The following is a 24,421-nucleotide window of genomic DNA, read 5'->3' as shown; positions in this document are numbered from 1 at the left end:
GAACCTTCCGTCGAGATTCTGTCAGTTGTGTTCTTACAGTTTTGATAGTCTTTGTGATATATCTAGAGGTATTTCACTACCGCAAATTTAAAAAAAAATACATATTTTACTTTTCTGCAAAATATTTTATTACGTTTCCAGAAAATGAACATTTAGGCCTATATACCGGTACCGGTGTTGCAGAAACGCATTATTTTTTGGCAGAAAAGTAAGGCCAAGTTGGTACGACGGCATATAAGTACCATTTCATTTCTTAAGTTAGGTAAGTGATGCCGAGGAATACCCAATCAACGGTATATGCTACGCTCTGTATACACACCCTAGGACATTGTAAATTTAGCAGACAGTGATTAATCCACGTATATCTCTCATTAGATCTAGATAGTGATTAATCCACATGTATACCTCTATTTAGATCTAGGTAGTGATTAATCCACATGTATACCTCACATTAGATCAAGATAGTGATTAATCCACATGTATACCTCTCATTAGATCTAGATAGTGATTAATCCACATGTATACCTCTCATTAGATCTAGATAGTGATTAATCCACATGTATACCTCTATTTAGATCTAGATAGTGATTAATCCACATGTATACCTCACATTAGATCTAGATAGTGATTAATCCACATGTACACCTCTATTTAGATCTAGGTAGTGATTAATCCACATGTATACCTCTCATTAGATCTAGATAGTAATTAATCCACATGTATACCTCTCATTAGATCTAGATAGTGATTAATCCACATGTATACCTCTATTTAGATCTAGATAGTGATTAATCCACATGTATACCTCACATTAGATCTAGATAGTGATTAATCCACATGTATACCTCTCATTAGATCTAGATAGTGATTAATCCACATGTATACCTCTATTTAGATCTAGATAGTGATTAATCCACATGTATACCTCACATTAGATCTAGATAGTGATTAATCCACATGTATACCTCTATTTAGATCTAGGTAGTGATTAATCCACATGTATACCTCTCATTAGATCTAGATAGTGATTAATCCACATGTATACCTCTATTTAGATCTAGGTAGTGATTAATCCACATGTATACCTCTATTTAGATCTAGATAGTGATTAATCCACATGTATACCTCACATTAGATCTAGATAGTGATTAATCCACATGAATACCTCTCACTAGATCTAGATAGTGATTAATCCACATGTATACCTCTCATTAGATCTAGATAGTGATTAATCCACATGTATACCTCTATTTAGATCTAGATAGTGATTAATCCACATGTATACCTCACATTAGATCTAGATAGTGATTAATCCACATGAATACCTCTCATTAGATCTAGATAGTGATTAATCCACATGTATACCTCTCATTAGATCTAGATAGTGATTAATCCACATGTATACCTCTATTTAGATCTAGATAGTGATTAATCCACATGTATACCTCACATTAGATCTAGATAGTGATTAATCCACATGAATACCTCTCACTAGATCTAGATAGTGATTAATCCACATATATACCTCTATTTAGATCTAGATAGTGATTAATCCACATGTATACCTCTATTTAGATCTAGATAGTGATTAATCCACATGTATACCTCTAATTAGATCTTGATAGTGATTAATCCACATATATACCTTTCATTAGATCTAGACAGTGATTAATCCACATGTATACCTCTAATTAGATCTAGATAGTGATTAATCCACATGTATACCTCTAATTAGATCTAGATAGTGATTAATCCACATGTATACCTCACATTAGATCTAGATAGTGATTAATCCACATGTACACCTCTAATTAGATCTAGATAGTGATTAACCCACATGTATACCTCTCATTAGATCTAGATAGTGATTAATCCACATGTATACCTCTAATTAAATCTAGATGGTGATTAATCCACATGTATACCTCTAATTAGATCTAGATAGTGATTAATCCACATGTATACCTCTCATTAGATATAGATAGTGATTAATCCAAATGTTTACCTCTCATTAAATCTAGGTAGTGATTAATCCACATGTATACCTCTAATTAGATCTAGATAGTGATTAATCCACTTGTACACCTCTAATTAGATCTAGATAGTGATTAACCCACATGTATACCTCTCATTAGATCTAGATAGTGAATAATCCACATGTATACCTCTATTTAGATCTAGATAGTGATTAATCCACATGTATACCTCACATTAGATCTAGATAGTGATTAATCCACATGAATACCTCTCACTAGATCTAGATAGTGATTAATCCACATGTATACCTCTCATTAGATCTAGATAGTGATTAATCCACATGTATACCTCACATTAGATCTAGATAGTGATTAATCCACATGTATACCTCTCATTAGATCTAGATAGTGATTAATCCACATGTATACCTCTCATTAGATCTAGATAGTGATTAATCCACATGTATACCTCTATTTAGATCTAGATAGTGATTAATCCACATGTATACCTCACATTAGATCTAGATAGTGATTAATCCACATGAATACCTCTCATTAGATCTAGATAGTGATTAATCCACATATATACCTCTATTTAGATCTAGATAGTGATTAATCCACATGTATACCTCTATTTAGATCTAGATAGTGATTAATCCACATGTATACCTCTAATTAGATCTAGATAGTGATTAATCCACATGTATACCTCTAATTAGATCTAGATAGTGATTAATCCACATGTATACCTCACATTAGATCTAGATAGTGATTAATCCACATGTACACCTCTAATTAGATCTAGATAGTGATTAACCCACATGTATACCTCTCATTAGATCTAGATAGTGATTAATCCACATGTATACCTCTAATTAAATCTAGATGGTGATTAATCCACATGTATACCTCTAATTAGATCTAGATAGTGATTAACCCACATGTATACCTCTCATTAGATATAGATAGTGATTAATCCACATGTTTACCTCTCATTAAATCTAGGTAGTGATTAATCCACATGTATACCTCTAATTAGATCTAGATAGTGATTAATCCACTTGTACACCTCTAATTAGATCTAGATAGTGATTAACCCACATGTATACCTTTCATTAGATCTAGATAGTGATTAATCCACATGTATACCTCTATTTAGATCTAGATAGTGATTAATCCACACGTATACCTCTCATTAGATCTAGATAGTGATTAATCCACATGTATACCTCTAATAAGATCTAGATAGTGATTATTCCACATATATACCTCTAATTAGATCTAGATAGTGATTAATCCACATGTATACCTCTCATTAGATCTAGATTGTGATTAATCCACATGTATACCTCTAATTAAATCTAGATAGTGATTAATCCACATGTATACCTCTAATTAAATCTAGATATCAAAGATACTATGTCACCCAGATCTACATAAATATCATATATCGAAAATTACTTTTAGTTATTCCGTGTTTTGAAAAAAACCTGTTCTTAGTATCAGCCTAAAAAAATCCCACCATTAAATCATCAAAAGAAATGAAATTTTATAACCAAATTTTAATTAGATGTATATATTTTGACTTCTTTTTTCATATACATTTTATCATTGGCCGTAGAACGATGTCCGAGACTCACCGAGTGTTACGTCAATTTACCACATTGGCCAATCAGAATGTCCGAGTCTCACTGAGAGATACTGCAATTTACAACATTAGCCAATCAGAACTCTACAGTGTAGGTCTCAGTGACTGGTACTGCAATTTACCACAGTGGCCAATCAGAACGTCCGAGTCTCACACTACTGTAATGATTTTCCCCTTAGATTCCAAAAAATCCCCTGACGTTCCCCTGTCTGTCCCTGACATTTTCCTGTCTCCCCCTGACTTTCTCCTATGATCCCCTGTCGTTGTCCCTGACTACCCTGTCTACCCCCTGACGTCCCCTGACTTTGCCCCTGTTACCACTGTCTAACCCCTGATGTCCCCTGACATTCCCTGACGTCCCTGTCAACTCCCTGATGTCCCCTGACTAAGTCCCTGACCACCCTGCCAACCCCCTGTTGTCCCCTGACATTCATTTTGACCAGGAAAAAGGGTTAAAATATGTTTTGTTGCTATTTACTTGTGAGAAAATCGATACCTTACTCCTAGCAATTTTCAAGTTTTGTGAAAATGTAGATATAATCATTAGTTTTTCTGTTTGAAATATCTTTAGCGAATCTTTCAAAATATTCATTTTATTGATTATTACTAGCTTTTCAGATAAATCTTAATAAGGATAAATGCCGTTACTTAAAAAAAAAAAAAACTACTAATTTATTGCGTCTTGTGTAGCAGGAATGGCATGTAAATATATATTTATTTTTTATTTATCTGTTTATTTATTTATTTGTTTGTTTATTGATTTTATTAATTCATGTATCTGTTTATTTATTAATTTGTCTGCTCATTTATCTATTCTTTTTTCTCCATTTATATATTTATTTTTTTAGTCAATCTATCTATTTAATTTATTTATTTGTTTTATTTAATTATCAATAAACAAATGGATTTATTTAAAATTTTTATTTATTTATTTTATTTTATTTCATTCAATTATTTTAATTTATTGATCAATCAAATTTAATTCATTTTGTGTAGTTCTTCATATACAGTGTCCGGGTAAAACAAATTTGCTTCAAACTATTTTTAAGCATATTCAAATTACTTTTAATTCTTTTAATTCCATGATGGGTATCAAAATCATCGTCTTATTACACACAATCTGAATCTGAAATTTGTTTTATTGTTCCCTTTTACTTTGGTAAAATGAAAATTTCCTCAAAAACTTGTCACGGTTGTGAAAGAAATAACACCTGCAGAGTGGATACGGTCGTGCTGCCACAGAATAAACAGTGTATAGTGGTCAGTGAACAATAGGTGTCTGATCTGTGTACCCAGAGTCACTGGTCAACTATCAACAGCTCGGAACTACTCTCACAGCCATGACAGTTTTTGAGGAACATGAAATCATGAAATTAAAAGAATTAAAAGAAATGTAAATATGCCTAAAAATAGTTTGAAGCATCGTTTGTTTTTCCATAAGACTGTTTATGGGGAACTACAAAAATAAATAGGAATTGAAAAATTTATTTAATTAAAATAAAATGAATTAACAAAATAAAGAAAGAAAGAAAAGAAATAACATTAATTAATTAATGATTGAATAAAACAAATATCTAAAAGCAAAGAAATGAATAGATTAAATAAATAAATAAACAGATAGATAAAAAATAAATAAATAGAAAAATATACAAATAAATAAGTAAAAAAATAAATAAAAAATATTGATTTTGTACATAATAATGTGTTTGAAGTTCTTTAGTAAATTTATCAATTTAATTGAATTTAATTTATTGATGTATTTTTTTTTTTATTTATTTCTTTGTCCGTTTATTTATCTATTTATTTTTTCATTCATTTATTAATTTTATCTATCAAATTTATTTTTTACGTATTTGTTTTATTTACATGTAATTTTTAATAAATTAATATATTTATTTAATTTTTTTTATTTATTTTATTTTATTTTATTTATTGCCTTCATTTTAATTTATTGATTAATTTTATTTAATTCAATTTGTGTAGTTATTCATTAACAGTCTCCGGTAAAACAAATTTGCTTCAAACTATTTTTTAAGCATATTCAAATTACTTTTAATTTTTATAATTTTATGATGGGTATCAAAATCATTGTCTCATTACGCACAGTCTGAATCTGAAATTTGTTTTATTGTTCCCTTTTACTTTTGTAAAATGAAAATTTCCTCAAAAACTTGTCACGGTTGTGAAAGAAATAACACCTGCAGAGTGGATACGGTCGTGCTGCCACAGAATAACAGTGTATAGTGGTCAGTCAAAAGAACAATAGGTGTCTGATCTGTGTACCCAGAGTCACTGGTCAACTATCAACAGCTCGGAACTACTCTCACAGCCATGACAGTTTTTGAGGAACATCTTAATTTTTTTTTACCAAAGTAAAAGAAGCAATAAAACAAATTCCGAATTCAGATTGTGTGTAATAAGACAATTATTTTGATACCCATCATGAAATTAAAAGAATTAAAAGAAATGTAAATATGCCTAAAAATAGTTTGAAGCATCGTTTGTTTTTTCCGTAAGACTGTTTATGGGGAACCACAAAAATAAATAGGAATTGAAAAAAATAATTAATTAAAATAAAATGAATTAACAAAATAAATAAAGAAAGAAATAACATTAATTAATTAATGATTGAATAAAACAAATATCTAAAAGAAAAGAAATGAATAGATTAAATAAATAAATAAACAGATAGATAAAAAAATAAATAAATAGGAAAATATACAAAGAAATAAGTAAAACAATAAATAAAAATATTGATTTTGTAACTAATTATTTGTTTGAAGTATCTTTAGTAAATTTATCAATTTATTTGAATTGAATTTATTGATGTATCTTTTTTATTTATGTCTTTGACCATTTATTTATCTATTTATTTTTTCAATCATTTATTAATTATACATGTATCTATCAAATTTATTTTTACCTATTTGTTTTATTTAATTTTTAATAAATAAATTAATTTATTTAAATTATTTATTTATCTTATTTTACTTTATTTATTTCCTTTATTTTAATTTATTGATTAATTTTTATTTAATTCAATTTGTGTAGTTATTCATAAACAATCTCCGGGTAAAACAAATTAGCTTCAAACTATTTTGTAAGCATATTCAAATTACTTTTAATTCTTTTAATTTCATGATGGGTATCAAAATCATCGTCTCCTTACGCACAATCTGAATCTGAAATTTGTTTTATTATCTCTTTTACTTTGGTAAAATAAAAAATTCCTCAAAAACCTGTCACGGTTGTGAAAGAAATAACACCTGCAGAGTGGATACGGTCATGCTGCCACAGTGTATAGTGGTCAGTCAAAAGAACAATAGGTGTCTGGTCTGTGTACCCAGAGTCACTGGTCAACTATCAACAGCTCGGAACTACTCTCACAGCCATGACAGTCTTTGAGGAACATTTTTAATTTTTTTTTTTACCAAAGCAAAAGAAGCAATAAAACAAATTCCGAATTCAGATTGTGTGTAATAAGACAATTAATTTGATACCCATCATGAAATTAAAAGAAATGTAAATATGCTTAAAAGATACTTTGAAGCATATTTTGTTTTACCTTACGACTGTTTATGCGAAACTCACAAATAAATTGAATAAAATAGAATTAATTAATTAAAATAAAATAAATTAAAAACTAAATAAATATATAATATTTATCAATTAATTAATAATTCAATAAGGAAAATATATCTAAAAAGAAATATATGAACAGATTTAATTAATAAATTAGTCAATGAATAAATAGAACAAATAAATAAATACATGTGGATATATAGATAAACATATAAATAAATATAGATATATTTACTTGCCATTCATAACAAGACACAACAAATTTGTAATTCATTCTTTTCAAAGTAACTGGCATTTATTCTCCTTAAAATTTATCTAAAAGCTTCATGTAGTAAACTAAAACAATCAAATACAATCATATTAAGAAATAAATTACTCAAGATATTCAATCAAATAACAATTGACTAAATATATATTTTCACAAAGCTTAAGAATTGCCAAGAGTAACGTATTTCTCACAAGTAAATAGCAACAAAACATATTCTAACCCTTTTTCCTGGTCAAAATGAATGTCAGGGGACAACAGGGGGTTGGCAGGGTGGTCAGGGACTTAGTCAGGGGACATCAGGGAGTTGACAGGGACGTCAGGGAATGTCAGGGGACATCAGGGGTTAGACAGTGGTAACAGGGGCAAAGTCAGGGGACGTCAGGGAGTAGACAGGGTAGTCAGGGACAACGACAGGGGATCATAGGAGAAAGTCAGGGGGAGACAGGAAAATGTCAGGGACAGACAGGGGAACGTCAGGGGATTTTTTGGAATCTAAGGGGAAAATCATTACAGCAGTGTCACCGAGTGGTAGTTCAATTTACAAAATTAGCCAATCACAACTCTAGGTCTCACCGAGTGTTCCCGCGATTTATCACAGTAGCCAATCAGAACGTCCGAGTCTCACCGAGTGGCGAATCAGAGCAATTTATTCTGCCTACTTACACTAAGCATAAGGTTCTCCAAACATCTTATATTAGGAATTAAACGCTCTGCACGATACGTCCATGTAATCACTGTTTAAATTGTTTTCAAGAGTTTATTTGATGAAATGAAATTATAATTTTAGAAATATTCAATCAACAATCAAGGTAGTCAGATTAATCCCTTTTATTCCTTAAACAAATACTGGAATCGTAGAGCGAAATTCTGAATTCACAAATCAAAATATATTCTAAATGACTTTAAATGAGTTCTGAAATCACTTCTATGCAATTGCACATTTTAGTTCATCAATGGTATATACATTTCAAATACAAGTTGAATTGCAGTGTTGTAAACAAACTGAAAGAATGAAACATACGATGAAATATGATCATGAAATTTTTGAAACTCCTTTGTATACAAATCAACAGAAAATGCTATTTTGTAATTACTCCCTCTTGTTTGAACACAAGGGAAAATATATAAATATTAAAGGTATTTTTTAGGTGTAAGCATTTTTATCACTTCAAATCCACTTTATTTTCTCTTATTTAAATCTTTGATTTTTCTAAAAATTATTAATGGAGACCATATTTGAATATGAATATGTATACATGTATATTACATTACTAAAATTATCAAGTTTATTAATGGCTATTACTAATTCTAACACTGTTTTCATTCATGGCACAATTAATTAAAAATAAATATACACAGCTTAAAATACAAAAATTTATGCATCACACACTTTCAATAATCAATACTTTCTAATAAAAGTGATCTTGACAATTAAAAATTCTGGAGTTCTAAGCATTCTAAGAAAAGATTAAAAACAGCATAAAAATCTTCATGGAATGTGTGAAAAAAAAACCAAAATACTATAAAGTTTTACAGCACTTTAAATTTTTACATATATTGGAATGTATTAAATGATAAATTGCAATTTTAAAAAATCGAAATACAATTCAACAAATGAGAATGCCCTGCATCCTCAAAGCCTGGACTCCACTAAAACAGGTTTACATTGTTTCTGTAAATAAGCCTGGACTCCACTAAAACAGGTTTACATTGTTTCTGTAAATAAGCCTGGACTCCACTAAAACAGGTTTACATTGTTTCTGTAAATAAGCCTGGACTCCACTAAAACAGGTTTACATTGTTTCTGTAAATAAGGCAAATTAACAATCTTTACAATAATTTTACATGTGCCCAATCTAGTCCAAAAAAAGGTTGAGAAACTAGAATCTATGCTATTGCATCATTTTCCCAATTTTTTACTGTTACCAAGCAACCCTTGCTTAGAACATTCTACTCAATTTTGTTCCTAGATGCTTACAGTAACCAATAACATCATAAATTTGTAGTTTTAAAGTTGATTTGTAAAAATTACAATATGTACCCAATACACATGAATACTTAATATTTGATTTTCTAATGATTCTACACTGAAGTTATGCCATACATGCATATGAGATGGATTAAATTCTAAAGAATATTTACAAAAAAAATATAAGATAAAACATTTCTAAAACACGTCATTAACTCCAGTAATGTACTATAACTCATTAACTCACAGGGGCCATTACCGTACTATATTTGATTTTATGTTATCACTATATATATATATATATATATATATATATACAGAAAGAAATAGTGATAATGTAAAAACAAACATAGTACGTTACTGGCCCCTGTGCATTAACTTACTTTATCACTATATATATACAAAAAGAAATAGTGATAACGTAAAAACAAACATAGTATGTTACTGGCCCCTGTGCATTAACTCGGCAAAGGGCATCTTGTATGTGTTGCAATAATGTAGCACTTAAACTCAAACTGCAAAAATGAACTACTTCCTAATTAAATCACTGTAAAGCTCATTTAAACTAAGGGATAAAAAAAACTGTTTACCTCCTTAAACTTACAGCAGGTGGTGGTTTAAGAAATAAAAAATAAAACGTGTTAGTCAGCACACATGCTTGAAAATGAAGTCGGGTCCTTTGGAATTGTAAAGTACTTCGATATATTTCAATAAATTGTGCACCATGATTAAAACAAGGAGTATCAAGATTACCCTTTCATCACAATTTACAGTACTTTTTAAAAGCTTTATGAAATTAAACTTTCTTATTAGCTGCATGAAATACGACTTTTAAGTGCAACTTTGACAAAAGAGGACATAATATATGAGTTTGCAGAGAAACCTTACACACATGTATATAAAATTGTTCAAGTTCAAATTAAATCTTAAAACTTCTACATTTTTCCAAAAATAATTTTAATTTTTATACCCCCTTCATTTGAACAACAAAAATGTTGGATCAACTTCAAAAGATGAACATTCATACATGCATTAAACATTCGTTTCTAAATTTTAAATATAAACCTCTAAAATGGAATGAATTTTCAAATTAAAGCAAAGCAACAAATGAAATTATTTGTTATCAACATAAAAAAAATATACTTCATATATCTACTACTATATCTAATTACATATGCAAAAATAGCATAACAAAGACATGATATGTAATGTATAGTATTGATATGTATGAAAAATATTTGTGTGAAAAAAACCGTAACACAGCTTAAGAACATTCAACAGTATGTGAATAAATATGTTGCACTTTATTCGTGTATATGTAGACTTATGTAAAACTTATACTATTAAGTATACGATATTATGGTTTATATACAGGTAATGAATATTCGTTTATACAATAGTACATCCCTTGTGAATTAAATTTATCCTCATTCAGTACATACTACACATTCAAAATATATTTTAAGTACCAAAAAAAATAATAAAATAAAAATAAAAATACAGTTTAATTTGTTCACATCTGCATACAGCCAAAAATGAAAGAACAACCTGTTTTATATGGAGCTCACAACCACAAGATGGAATGATGATATTTAAATGTATTTTGTAACTATGGATGTTTACTAGGGGTGGTTACTATGGGTACAGTACTATGGGTGACACTATGGGTAGTTACTATGGGTGACGCTATACGACACTCTCATTTCCAACAGCATTGTTCTGACTCTGCTGAAGCTGGCTTTGTTGTTCTGTTAATCGTGTCAGCACGTCCCATGAAGAATTATGAGATAGCTCACTGCCTACAGATGGACTAGGATGGGCAGCCGGTGTTGTCCCCAATGGAGATGGATTAACAACCAGGGGTACACCAGAGGGATATGGGGTCCCTGAGGGGGCTGTAAAGGGATGTACAGGATGACTGTGCTGGGGTGGTACCATGACTATGGGTGCTGCTGGGTGGTGTCCAGTAGGATACACCACCTGATGTGTTGGGATATTGTTAGTAAACACAGAGCTTGTCACTGACCCTGTCTCTAACGCTTCTCCACTGTTCTGTTTGTCTGTCATCTCACACAACATTTCCCAGTTTGACTTTTTTCTGGGAATAGGTCCAACCTGAGACACTGTTTGTGGTGGTAACTGTCTGACAGTGTTGTCAATGGGCTGAGGTGGTGCCACAGTCAAGGATCCCTGACCATTAACAAAGTAGGGAGGAGGCTGGGTAGGTACTGCACCGGGTGGTGGCTGCTGCAGAGGTAAGGTGGTGTAACCTGGTGGGAGCCCATAAGGTACCACATATGGCTGCCCCTGTGGTCCCATGGGATAAACCACCACTCCTGGCGGTGCTGCAGCCAGTTCTTGTGGAGCCTCGACTGTTTCCTCTGCAGCAAGAGCCTCTTTTTGAGACCTGGACTTCTTCCTTTGTGCTTTGACAGGAGCCTCTGTCTCAGATACTCCTGCCGATTGGGATTTCCGAGGCTTTGGTTTCGGTTTTGGATTTGGTTTTTCTGAACTTTCTTTAAGCGATTCTCGACTCTTTGATTTTTCACGTTTTTCATTTTTAAGTTCATCACCCGTGTCTGACTCATCACCTCTAGACTTACTGCGACTCCTGTGTTTTTTATTTGTAGTTTGTGTTCCTGTTGCGGACAGACTTTTTGAGCGACGTTTTCTCTGTACCACCCTCTTTGAATGCACAACAACCGATTGGTCATCTCCAGTCTGTGTTGCTGTTTCCCTCAATGTTTGTGTTGCTCGTGTTGCTTTTTCACTGCGTCTTCCATTAGAATTCAAATCTCCCAGTGATTTAAACATTCTGTCATTTTCATGACGAGATATTGGCTGCACATAGCCATCAGAGTCATCATCATAATCCACGGGTGAACGACCACGTGACCTCTGACCTCTAGGTCTGCGGTAATAGTCAATGTCATCATGAGCAAAGGTTGAGCCAGAAACAACAGACTCTGAGAATGATCCTTTCCGTCGCCTGCGACTGTAGAGAGATGAACGGGAGGCATACAGGGATTGACGTGATGTGGTTCTCTGAAGAGCTAAAAAACATTAAAGCAATATTAGGAGGTAGACTTGAGTGAGGTATTTTTAAAGGAAAACTGTTTAGTTCTAAATATTTAACATTAAATTATTTTGACCTACTTTAACTTATGAATGAAGAAATTTGACATGTTTAAAAAAAAAAGAAAATAAAATTGAAAAAGATACTGAACTGGGTAAATAAATAAACCATATTTTCAATAAAACATTTTCTATCACATCTCTGAAGAAGACTCAAAAAATTTGTTTGAGTATGACCTCAATCTGATTTAAAGTCTCAGTTTTCTCTCTTAGAACTAATTACAGCTAAACTTCGAAATCTCGAACACGGATATCTCGAATACCCCGGATATGTCGAAGTAAGGCCGCAGTCCCGACAAAATTTGCTTTATAAATGATTAAAATAAACCCCTCTATGTCAAACACAGTAATGTCGAATACCCCGGTTATCTCGAAATAAAATGTGTACCCATTCATTAAATCACATGCGTTATCTCGAAGTCAGGATAATTTTCCGCTCTGATGATCAAGTCCGTTAGGTAAACTGAATGCTCTATTGATAACACCCACCTGTCTGTTACGCTCGGGTTACCTGTGTTCCTGTGATCAACAGATAATAGGGCAATAATTATACAAAGTGTATGTATGGCTTACCTTGATTTTAATTATGCAAGCCAAAGGTTGTGTGTATTAGTCTAATGCATAAGCGTGGATGAGATGTTTTGTGGCTTGGGTACATTTAATATCTTGATAATCGCTATTTAATTAATGCTACGTGAAATATGCAGGCATACATAGTTTATGCATTGGAAGATGATAAATATAAACATCGAAGTGAAAAAAAAATCTGTAATTTAATGCAATTAGAATTTATTTTTCCTATATGAGCGAGCAGAATTTACAATCGTCCGTAAACACCATCATGTGAGCGTGTGTCGCAGTGAAAAACTTGTTCTGTAGTGCCCTGTGATTCCGTGTTGTTCTGTTGTTAGACAAAAGTGCGTGATTCTTCTTTTGCATTTGATTTTATTATGGTAAAATAATTTTCTTTTAACTGATTATACATGTATGAACATGTTTTTCCAATAAAAGAAAATGTATATTTCGTTTTCGTTATTCTGACAGCGACCGGTTTTAAATTTACAATGCACAGATGATATCTGGTTATGTAAACATGGGAAACGATGCTAGCAGTTGACTTGCCGCGTTGGTAGAAGGATTATACTTCTGTGCATATTATACAATGTTTTAAATTTTGTGAATTATAAAGAGGATGGAAAATACTTTTTATTGCTAAATACATGTACATTTATATTAAAGAAATCGTATACAGAATTTCAAACAAGATGGAATTAGACATGTTTTTACTATTAAGTACATGTTCACTGCACTAAGTTTATTTGAAGTTCATTTGAATTATAACAGGGCTCGACATTAACTTTTTTTCCTACTTGTCCATTCGGACAAGTGACCAAGACATTTACTTGTCCGAACTTCAACTTCACTTGTCCGAAAAATTTTCAATGAAGATCTAATGCTGTTAACTGAAAAACTAAAAATAAAGTCCATTACATGTGCATGATGTTATTTATAAATACAACAAATAATAAAACAAAATTTTATCTATACTTTCTGTCCTGGCAACATAAAACAAAATCCAAACTTCGTCAGTTCCATGCCTTTGTAGTAGTATGCAATTAGTGAACTTCGATCCCAATCGAGTGTACTCAATTACATAGCAATCTATATCGGGATCGAAGTTCGGTTTTTATGTACTGTTTCCGTCTTAGAGTACCTGTAAACTTTCAACAGTCATTCTTCTAAATATTTAGAGACTTATTTACATAAAAATGCACTTGTCCAATCGGACAAGTGCCCAGCAATATTCACTTGTCCGTATTTTTTTTTCACTGGTACCGGACAAGCGGACAAGCGTTAATGTCGAGCCCTGTATAACCCTCAATATGTCGAAACCCCCGGATATCTCGAAGTTCATCGACGGTCCCGTCAACTTCGAGATAACGAAGTTTAACTGTACTATCAATATCTTCACTCAGTAATAAGTTTTTGCTTTAGGTAAATGAATGTGGATGAAGATAACAAAATCTTTATATTTAAACAGAGTATTCTCACACAGTGTAAACTAAAACAACTGACCAGTTCCCAATAAAAAATACATGTACCTGATGCTTCCAAAAATTCATATAATTTTTATCAAATACAACACTTGTACTGTCTGTCACGGAATATGTACAAATTAAAAATAAGAGAGTAGACTTACGACGGACAGACTCCTCATCATCATCCCTCATCATGCTAGTGGGGGTCATGGGACGGGAATCTGTGCTCCGATTTCTCCGATGTCCAAAGCCTTTGGCCGCTGGTTTTGGAGATTTGTTTGATCGTTTGCTTGATCTCAGTCCATCCTCCAGTTTCTGAAACTGCCCGGCACTGCGTGTGGATTTAGGACTGTCTGGGATCTTGTCTGGGTCTCGCTCTTTCAGAGGCTTTTCCTTTTTGTTTTTAGTGTTTTTTGTTTTCTCCCGGCCCCTATTAGGACGCAGTGTGTGTTGTGTGTTTGGCTTGCCTTTAGCTGGAGCTACCTCACGAGAAGACTGACTGTCACTTCCACTGGCCCCGCGACTTTTGTTCAAATTATCTGTGTCTTCTCCACTTCCATCCAATTCATCCGATGTGAAAGAATCCGGTCTTGTTGCTCTTCGAAAACTCTCCATCTTCTTGCGCTTTTCTGCGAGAGTTAATTGTTTATTGTCAGGCACTGCTGGGAGAGGCTTCCCTCGACTCTCACTGGCCGACCCTTTATCTCGACTATCTACTGAGGAGTTTGACCCAGGTGTCTGGTTTCCAAAGGATGACCCTGACAATCGATTCCTTCGGTCCTCTGCATCTCTCTCATTCTCTTGTCTTGATTTCTGGAATTTCGCATTACTCTGTAAAGCACCAAGGAAAGGAGATTTTGGCGGCTTGGGATCTCCATCCATTACATCGTACGGATCCTCTTCCTCGTGTTCGTATGCGTCGTTATTACTCGGTCTGCTTGCTGTACTAGATTCAGTACGGTCACTCTTTGCTGTCTGACTCCGAGATTTTAAATCAAGGGTCTGTGGTCGCCTCACTCCACCATTTTCCACACTTTCATCCACTGAAACTGCCCTCTCCTTTGTGAGTAATCTTGTCATGGCTCGGGGTGAGGACTCATAGTTATTTGATACTCCCATTGGTCCAGCTGCATCCTCCAGCGGTACTTTGGCATTGGAGCTGTTGTACATGGCCAGGCGTTTTAGTTTCTGAGCTCGTCTGTAGCAGCACGCTATTATAATGGCTCCCACAACAAGAAAGAAGAAAATTCCGCAGACGATACCGACAATCAGACCTGCTGCCACTGGCTGGGACTCAGTGGTATCGGGTGAAAACGGTTCTGAAAAAATGAACGACACACTGTCACAACTACTGGTTGGAGCGATGTATAGATATCACACTTACTTTGTCTTGGAGTGATGTATAGATACCATACTTCCTTTGTCTTGGAGTGATGTATAGATATCATACTTACTTTGTCTTGGAGTGATTTATAGATATCACACTTACTTTGTCTTGGAGTGATGTATAGATATCACACTTACTATGTCTTGGAGTGATGTATAGATATCACACTTACTTTGTCTTGGGGTGATGTATAGATATCACACTTACTTTGTCTTGGAGTGATGTAAAGATATCACACTTACTTTGTCTTGGAGTGATGTATAGATAGCACACTTACTTTGTCTTGGAGTGATGTACAGATATCATACTTACTTTGTCTTGGGGTGATGTATAGATATCACACTTACTTTGTCTTGGGGTGATGTATACATATCACATTTACTTTGCTTTGGAGTGATGTATAGATATCACACTTGCTTTGTCTTGGAGTGATGTATAGATATCACACTTACTTTGTCTTGGAGTGATGTATAGATATCATACTTACTTTGTCTTTGGGTGATGTATAGATATCACACTTACTTTGTCTTGGGGTGATGTACACATATCACACTTACTTTGTCCTGGAGTGATGATATCACACTTACTTTGTCTTGGAGCGATGTATAGATATCACACTTACTTTGTCTTGAAGTGATGTACAGATATCACACTTACTTTGTCTTGGGGTGATGCTGATATCAAAGGAGTACTGCATGGCTGTAGGGTCACCCTTCTTCAGATCCACAATCACCTGTGTACCAGTGAATGTCAAGGTCAGTGGAGAGCGGGGGTAGTTGTCACAATTATAAATGTTCTGAAAGAGTACACAAGTGTTAATTTACTCGAACTGAACAAGGATTTTTTTTTTAATATCAAAACTTGGCAAAATAAGCCCCCATTTTTTGCATATACTCTTGACACAAGGCTGTACCTCCCAGAAATGTCTTGGCTGGAATGGTGACATTAAAGATAGAAAAATGATAAAGTTTTGTAAGAAATGGAATCTTACGTTTGTGTTGGCATACAGCGAGAGGATGACGGAGGTTTCCCGACAGCTGAAGAACTGGACTCGGGCCTGAAGCTCATACTTGCTCTCGGTCCGTACCGTGATCTTACACTGGATCCCGATGGGCTTCGGACTGACCGTCCCTCCACCCTTAATGATGACCGTTTCATCCAAACTAATGGTCACTGGATCCACAAAACAACTGTCCTCCAGCTGGTCTAAAAACACAGGCATCTAACTCATTATAAACACCTCACTTTAAGACAGACTGATGATTACTGCATATATATGTATGTGTGTGTGTGAGGGTGTGTGTATGTGTGTGTGTGTGTGTGTGTGTGTGGGAGGGAGGGGGGGGGGGAGTTCAAGGAAAAGTGAAATAGAACACAACTACCAGTACCAAACAAATCAATGAATCAAAAAATAAGCTCAGAACAATCCTAGCTTCAATCAATCACATTAATTAATTTGTTTTCCTTCCTTACTTCAATAAATTTCCATTCTTCTGATGAGTAGCAAAAAAGTTTAGGATAAAAAAATCATGATGTTTTGTATAGTCTTCAATATGTAAGATTATGAAATACATGTATTACGCCCTCCTCCAAAAAAAAAAAACAAACAAACAAAATGGATGGATCATACTTATATGTTCTTTTAAATATGAATTGCTTAGTCAGGCAAGCTTTTTGAAAAGCTGTTACTTGTGATCTTGTAATGATCATCATGAACATTTAACATATTCTAAAGAAACAAAATAAAACACAATCATCATTGACCTACATATCTCCCAGTCATTATCAAAGATGGATGGCCCGGCTTGATTGATGGAGAATTGGTGAATTAACCACAACATATTTATCATGTTTATAATCCTAGTAACTTTGATTATTCGCTTGATAATACAAACTGTGGATAATCTCATTTTTTTCAGAGGTGTCAAAATTTTTGGATCACTGTCAGACATTTGGGCTGAAAAAGTTAAGATTCTGTCAGACCACATGAAGTTCTGTCAGACCAGATACATGTACCTTAATTATTTGTACAGAAAGAAAAGTAAATAAATACACCAAAATGCAATTTATTATTTTCAAAAACATTCTATCTCACAATTTTCTTTTCTAAGGATAGAGGGTCTATTGATAAGAGATGAAGGACACATGGTCACATGACTCTGTTTAACTACGTCATAGTCTCCGTTTATATAAGTGCAAAACGTGTAAAGCATCAATTCTTGTATAATTTTTTAACATTTTTTTGAACTTTGATAACCATCTTATATTAAAATAATAAAAAGTTTTAAAATTCTTGTAAACATTAACAAATTATGAAAAAGATTGATCCACTCCTCTGTTTCCCTAAACTGCGCGTCCAACAAGTCGGTGACGTCATACACAATCTGTTAGTACAGCCAGATCATACTCAGTGAATACAGGGGCGGTATTACTTTGTGAAAACAGGTCTTAATCATTACATGATAAAATATTCTGAGACACGGGGAATACAAAAATTATTTTTGCATGGCTGATGACGGAAATCTTATGTAGGTATATCTTCTTTCGCTTATTTAGCTACATGTGACGTCATAGTTGGTTTTTCCCGTACTCGAGAAATGTAAACATGACACGTTTTTGTCATGCTTATGTCCTCTTTAACGATGTCCTGTGCAATATTGAGGTCAGCTTCACCATTCGAAATTTTTACAGTTAATCAGTAATTTGAAGGACTTACATTTCAACGTAAATTTAAAAATATTGAATGATAGAATTTTTGGTAAATTACGTTTTTTGTTGTTAAAGTTTTCTTAAAAAGTACGTAATTTTCGCTATCTAGATGCAATGTGATGGAAGAAACTTGCTTTTTCGAATTTTAAACCCTATTCATACTATGAAATATTTTAAAAGATACATATCCACTTACATATTTTTTATCTTTGCTTAAAAAATCCCATTATGGACAGAGTAATGGGCCCGTAAACATGGAAAACTAAAACTCTATTTAGATACTGTAGGGCATAGTATTTGTCAATCAATATCTCTAAAATAAGGTTAGAAACCTAATGATATAACTGCTTTAAGATGTGTGGGACATACTTAATAAGAAATATACAAAATATGAAAAAAATTGAATGACAGGTATTTTTTCACCTCAAGGTCCTTCTTCCCCTTAACAAAAGTCAATCGACCAACGTTACCATGTGGACATCTCTGTTGTTTTTGTGACATTCACTTGCGCATCCCGACCCCAATCTTCTAAACATTAAATGTATTATTCCCAATTTTTTCAAGGGGCATTTAGATCAACCTTTTCCATATTAAGTTATCGGTCCAGACAATTTCTTACCTTGCCGACAGGAATGACAGGTTTTGACAACTCTTCTTTTTTTTTTTTTAAATTTTTAATGGGATCATTTATGTGTACTGTGTAGGAAAACAGCATAGTTATCTCCACTTACTATACATTACCAGATATTAATGTGACAAATCATTATCTTTTATCTTTAGCATTTTTTGGGGGGGTATAAGAAATTAACTAGAAAGGGAAGTGAAATGTATTTAGTCTGATAAATCCAGCTGTTAACAAACAACACTTACAATTCCTGGTCCTCTGTTGAGAGGAGAAGTCTGGTTGCCATAGCAGCAGAAGGCAGGTCACAATCAGGGCTACCATCTTGTTCTCTGAAGCATTGTTACTAGGTCAGTAGGTCATTCTTAACACCTGAAAATAAATAAACATTTTCAATAGGTTTAAATGAAAACAACATCCAAATAAATTATTAAACATCACAGGACTTTCAGTGTTATTTCCCTGTTTTGTAAAAAAAAAAAAAAAAAAAATCAACTGTTTATTGACATATCAAGACATGGTACTTTTTTGTAATTCTTCATCAAGATAAAGATATGAAATGTTTCATCAATGACAGCACTAGAAACAAGAGGCCCATGTGCCACATCCCTCACCTGAGCACTTTGGAGAGAGAAAAACAGAAATCAGTTCAATACTGAAAAGTTTAAATATATAAATGGTCCCATCCTATTCTAAGCCCAGGGGGTGATGATTTGAACATGTTGAACAAACTTGCTTCCGTAATTATATGACTAATCACGGCTCTGCTGTTCTTGAGAAGATTTTAACCAATTTTCCTATAAATTTTCATGTAAACTCTGATTGCCTAATGTGACCCCACCCTACCCTAAGGGGTCATAATTTGAACAAACTTAATTGAGTCAACACTACCTGAGGATGCCTCTTTTTTTATTGACTAATCATGGATTTGTCATCAGAAGATGATTTGTTGTGATATTTCCTATATATTGTAAATCACTTTTTATTCACAAGAACTTTATTTTCGCATAATTATGCGAGAGAGTGTGCTTGGGAAAATATTATTCTCACATATATTAGTATTCTGAACGATTTAATAGAGCATTAACCACAATTTGTAAAAAATCGGTCTTAGTGATAAAGAGTAAATGTCTATCTCACGAAAATATTTGGTGATCTACAGTATTCCCAAGTAAAACTTTGATCCTCTGTTGTGGCCTTATCTTTACCTCAGGGTCGTGATTTGAACAAATTGGAACTTACGCTATGTAATAAAGCTTTCACATACATAAGTTGCAACTTTTCTGGCCCAGTGGTTTTTGAGAAGAAGATTTTTGAAGTAACTGTGCCATAATATGTACATTTTCACTAATTCTTATTATCTCCCCTTGAAAGAAGGCCTGTCCTTTCATTTGAACAAAATTGAATCTCCTCCAACCAAAGATGTTTCGTGGCTAGTTTTGTTGAAATTAGCCCGGTGGTTCTGGAGAAGAAGTAAAAAATGTGAAAAGTTTAAGATGACAGACAACTTACAAATTTTGATCAGAAAATACTTCGCCATTTCGGCTCAGGTGAGCTAAAAGTGTTAGATAAAGTGTAATCACACGTACAAGTGTAAATTAAAATTAAAACCTGGATGACTCAAAGTTATTCAGTTTTCAGTCACAAAAATGAATGCATTGAGATTAACATGATTAATAGTTGAATTAATAAATATACATATTAACTTCATGTCAATTATATATATTTTTTCCCAAACAGGTTAAGCGTTTTTGAAGTAAACTGATAAATGATAAAAGAAGATGGTTTTATATATTTATTACATTTTTAACAGTAAAATACTGTGATTTATTTATTGAATAAAAGTGATATTCTCTCAAAGTGTGAAAGGATACCAAAATGATATTCTCTCACAGTGTGATAGCCTGCATGATCAAAGCTTCAGTAACAATTGGGCATTAAGTTGCTGAAACATTGAGATTTCTGAGACTTCTTCATGTTTATAGTAAAACCGTCATCTTAATAGGCCTGTGATCTGTAGTTACTGCAATACTAGAACTTTCCTATATTAGGAAAGGGGGGGGGGGAGTAAAAGGTACATATAGCAACACTTATAGTTAAAGGAAATAAGTGTGAACTGGAGAATGTCCATATTATTTCAAGAAATCATTATGTTTCTATTCATTACATTTTTTGCTGGTGGAACTTTCTTTAACATGTGTTTAAGGAAGATTGTTGAGAATTTTTTTAATTAGTTTTTTAAATTCAGTTTTTCTAAATCTGTGAAATTGAAAGTTTATTTCCACCTACTTTATAATGTCAGTCCAAATGACCAATTTTAAGCTTTAAAAAAAGCAAATTCACTCAGGTACGTAGTATATAAATGGTACATAATTGTTCATCATGTGTTCATGCCTCAAAATGAATGCTAAAGGGTTTTAATTTATGGTAAATTGAACCCAATAAGAGCAACAGTAGGTATAATAAATGATGATTAATACACTTGTGAAGGACGCAATTATATATACACATATATACTGCCTTTAAGGTTAAAAAAAAAAATAAAAGTTGCATGATAGGGTCTGACTAATAAGTTAGAGTAAAATACACAAAAAGAGAAGAAAAGTTCTATTCAGTTAATTTATAAGTACACTATTCCATTATAAACATCATGAGTAAACAATTCAATGAATTTAGCAGACTATTCAATTAATTTATAAATAGAATATTTAATTAATTTATAAGTAACTGTATAGACCATTCAATGAATTTATAAGTAGACTATTCAATTAATTTATAAATAGCTAGAATATTCAATTAATTTATAAGTAGACTATTCAATGAATTTATAAGTAGACTATTCAATGAATTTTTAAGTGACTATTCAATTAATTTATATGTACAACATTCTTATTCATGTTACTTGCTTTCCTCTATTCTGATAATTTTCATCTGCTGAGATTAAAGTAACACTTTCTGCGTGCTTCTTTAGCTGATCTTTATAATTAAATTTGATTATACCAATCTTTCCTATTTTAAAAATTACAAAGTATCCTGAAAATTCACATTAATAACTGTTATAATAAATACCAGGGAAAAAGTCCACACTAAAAATTTAAGGCAATGTACTGAAACATTGCATAGGATTTTAAAAATTACAGAATTCAGATGTTGACGGTTACTCGAGTGAATAACTTGCTCAGAATTTTAATCTGCATCTTTAGAATTTTCTCTGTGGTGACCTAAGTGACATAAAATGGGTTCTGTTTTGTGTAGATGGAGTAGCTGTTATCAATTTAACCATGCAGAGCATTTTTCAAGAACACAAGCTGGGCTGAGTGACTGCTCGCACTCCATTTTTGGTACCTGCATGGGCAAAACTTGTGTATGGAAAAGAAAAGAAATTGTGTAGAATTGTATATATGTATTTATGTAAACAATATTATAAAGGAGAAATGACAAACTCCTGGATTTCATTTGTACAAAATATTTTTGACAGATGTGGTTTATCAAATATATGGTATGAGCAATATTTCTATAATGTAGAAAGGATAACTGCTACAGTCAAACAAAGATTAAAAGATCAGTATATATATTCAAAAGTGGAATAGTGAAGTTCAAGAATCCTCAAAAAGTTTAAATTATAGAATTTTTAAAACCAATTTTGAGTGCGAAAAATATTTAACACTGTTATCATGTATAGTTAGGAAAACTTTAGTTAAATTTAGAACCACAAACCACCACCTTCCAATTGAAACAGGTAGATGGAATGGTACTCAAAGAAATGAAAGATTTTTAAGCTTATGTGATAGTAATCAGATAGGAGATGAATATCATCATATTTTAGAATGTAGCGCTTTAAACCAACAGAGAAAAATTTTTTTTAACCAAAAATTTTGTTCTAAGCCAAACACTGTGAAGTTTTGTGCCAAAATGATGTTGATTCTTTGAAAAAATTATGTACCTTTATTACTAAGATTAATAGTGTGGTCTGTTCTCCCTAGCTAGCTGAATTAATCTCACCTTTTGCTTGACCCACTGTATTATATGTATATATGTTTCATATGTTTATGTACCTCATGTACCATTTACATGGTTTTTGAGTGAATAAATTGAATTGAATTGGTACAAGGGCCGGCGTCGGCCATTTAAATTGGGAAAATAAGCTTATATACAAAGGGATATCGACGTACGTCACAGTTTGGTTTTCTGGTGTTAATTATCAATAACTTATCAGATTGGTAAAATTTGGAATTGGTCTTCACTAGAAAAATATTATATAGATTGGCTTTACATCTGTCAGAAGGTCGAGTATTAGTTTCCAATTTTACCTGCATGTTTACTCCTTCATACTGTGGATATCGGACGTAGATCAATTATTTTTTGGGGTTTTTTTTGTTTTTTTTTTGCGTGAGAGAGATGAAGTTTAATAGTGAATTCATATATAAAAAAGATGATAGATATGAGTAAAACGTGTGATAAAACGAATGTATGGTTTTTGAGGTTGGATATGATTTTTATCGAACTTGTATGTTCTCTATCTGCTTGCCAAGGATCAGGGATAGAGAACACACAACTCATTTCATAAAAATCATACCTATAACCACAAATCTCGGGAGAACACATTGTCTTTGAAATCCAAATTTATGTTGACACTACTTCCTGTCTTAACGTTATCAAACGGTGTTAAAAATACTCAATAAGGTATTTCATATGCCATACATAGAGTCCATATTAAATATTTTATATAAAAAAATATATAAATCCTGAAATACCTCCACTGCTTTAATTACGCGCACATAGAAATCTGGGGAATTCCTAATATGACTTTTTAAATAAACGTAAATAGTAAACAGAGGTTTCAAAGAGAGAAATTTACACCATATTACAGTTCATTTCGTAACACAGGTACTATTGTAGGCATGTACTATCAAAAGGAATTGTGTTAATCTAAATAACAATTTACAATTACGGGTGAAACCTCCATAATAACTACGAACCCGGACATAATTACCTGAGAAAAATGTTTTGTTTGAACACATGACGCCATCTTGAATCTTATCTCACCTGTTGAGTCGCATGTAATCGATAAATTTAAAGTCATGTT

The 24,421-nt window shown here is 32.7% G+C and overlaps 1 protein-coding gene across 1 annotated transcript; it reads right to left on the bottom strand.

Annotated features, from left to right (window-relative positions):
- Window positions 1–10,692: 10,692 nt before the first annotated feature.
- On the bottom strand, window positions 10,693–24,421 carry LOC133203785 (serine/arginine repetitive matrix protein 1-like). Its single transcript, XM_061339570.1, has 6 exons — window positions 24,329–24,421; window positions 19,584–19,707; window positions 16,996–17,210; window positions 16,662–16,800; window positions 14,779–15,936; window positions 10,693–12,496 (listed from the first exon to the last, which is right to left on the bottom strand). The coding sequence occupies exons 2-6, from the start codon at window positions 19,657–19,659 to the stop codon at window positions 11,130–11,132; spliced, it is 2,955 nt and encodes a 984-aa protein (XP_061195554.1). The 5' UTR covers window positions 19,660–19,707; window positions 24,329–24,421; the 3' UTR covers window positions 10,693–11,129.

This window comes from Saccostrea echinata, unplaced genomic scaffold (genome assembly GCF_033153115.1).
Source record: "Saccostrea echinata isolate AGI-Se365-2 ecotype Australia unplaced genomic scaffold, CSIRO_AGI_Sech_v1 ptg000051l, whole genome shotgun sequence".
Lineage (NCBI taxonomy): Eukaryota > Metazoa > Mollusca > Bivalvia > Ostreida > Ostreidae > Saccostrea > Saccostrea echinata.
This window is presented reverse-complemented; position numbering and strand designations above follow the sequence as displayed.

Bases quoted from the DNA above. Each gene is read 5' to 3' on its own strand.
- LOC133203785 (XM_061339570.1), bottom strand. From the start codon at position 19,659: ATGGTAGCCCTGATTGTGACCTGCCTTCTGCTGCTATGGCAACCAGAC. The intron at 17,211-19,583 runs GTAAGTGTTGTT...CTGTGTTTTTAG, and splicing joins TCAACAGAGGACCAGGAATT to ACCAGCTGGAGGACAGTTGT. The intron at 12,497-14,778 runs GTAAGTCTACTC...AATGTTTTTTAG, and splicing joins TGATGAGGAGTCTGTCCGTC to CTCTTCAGAGAACCACATCA.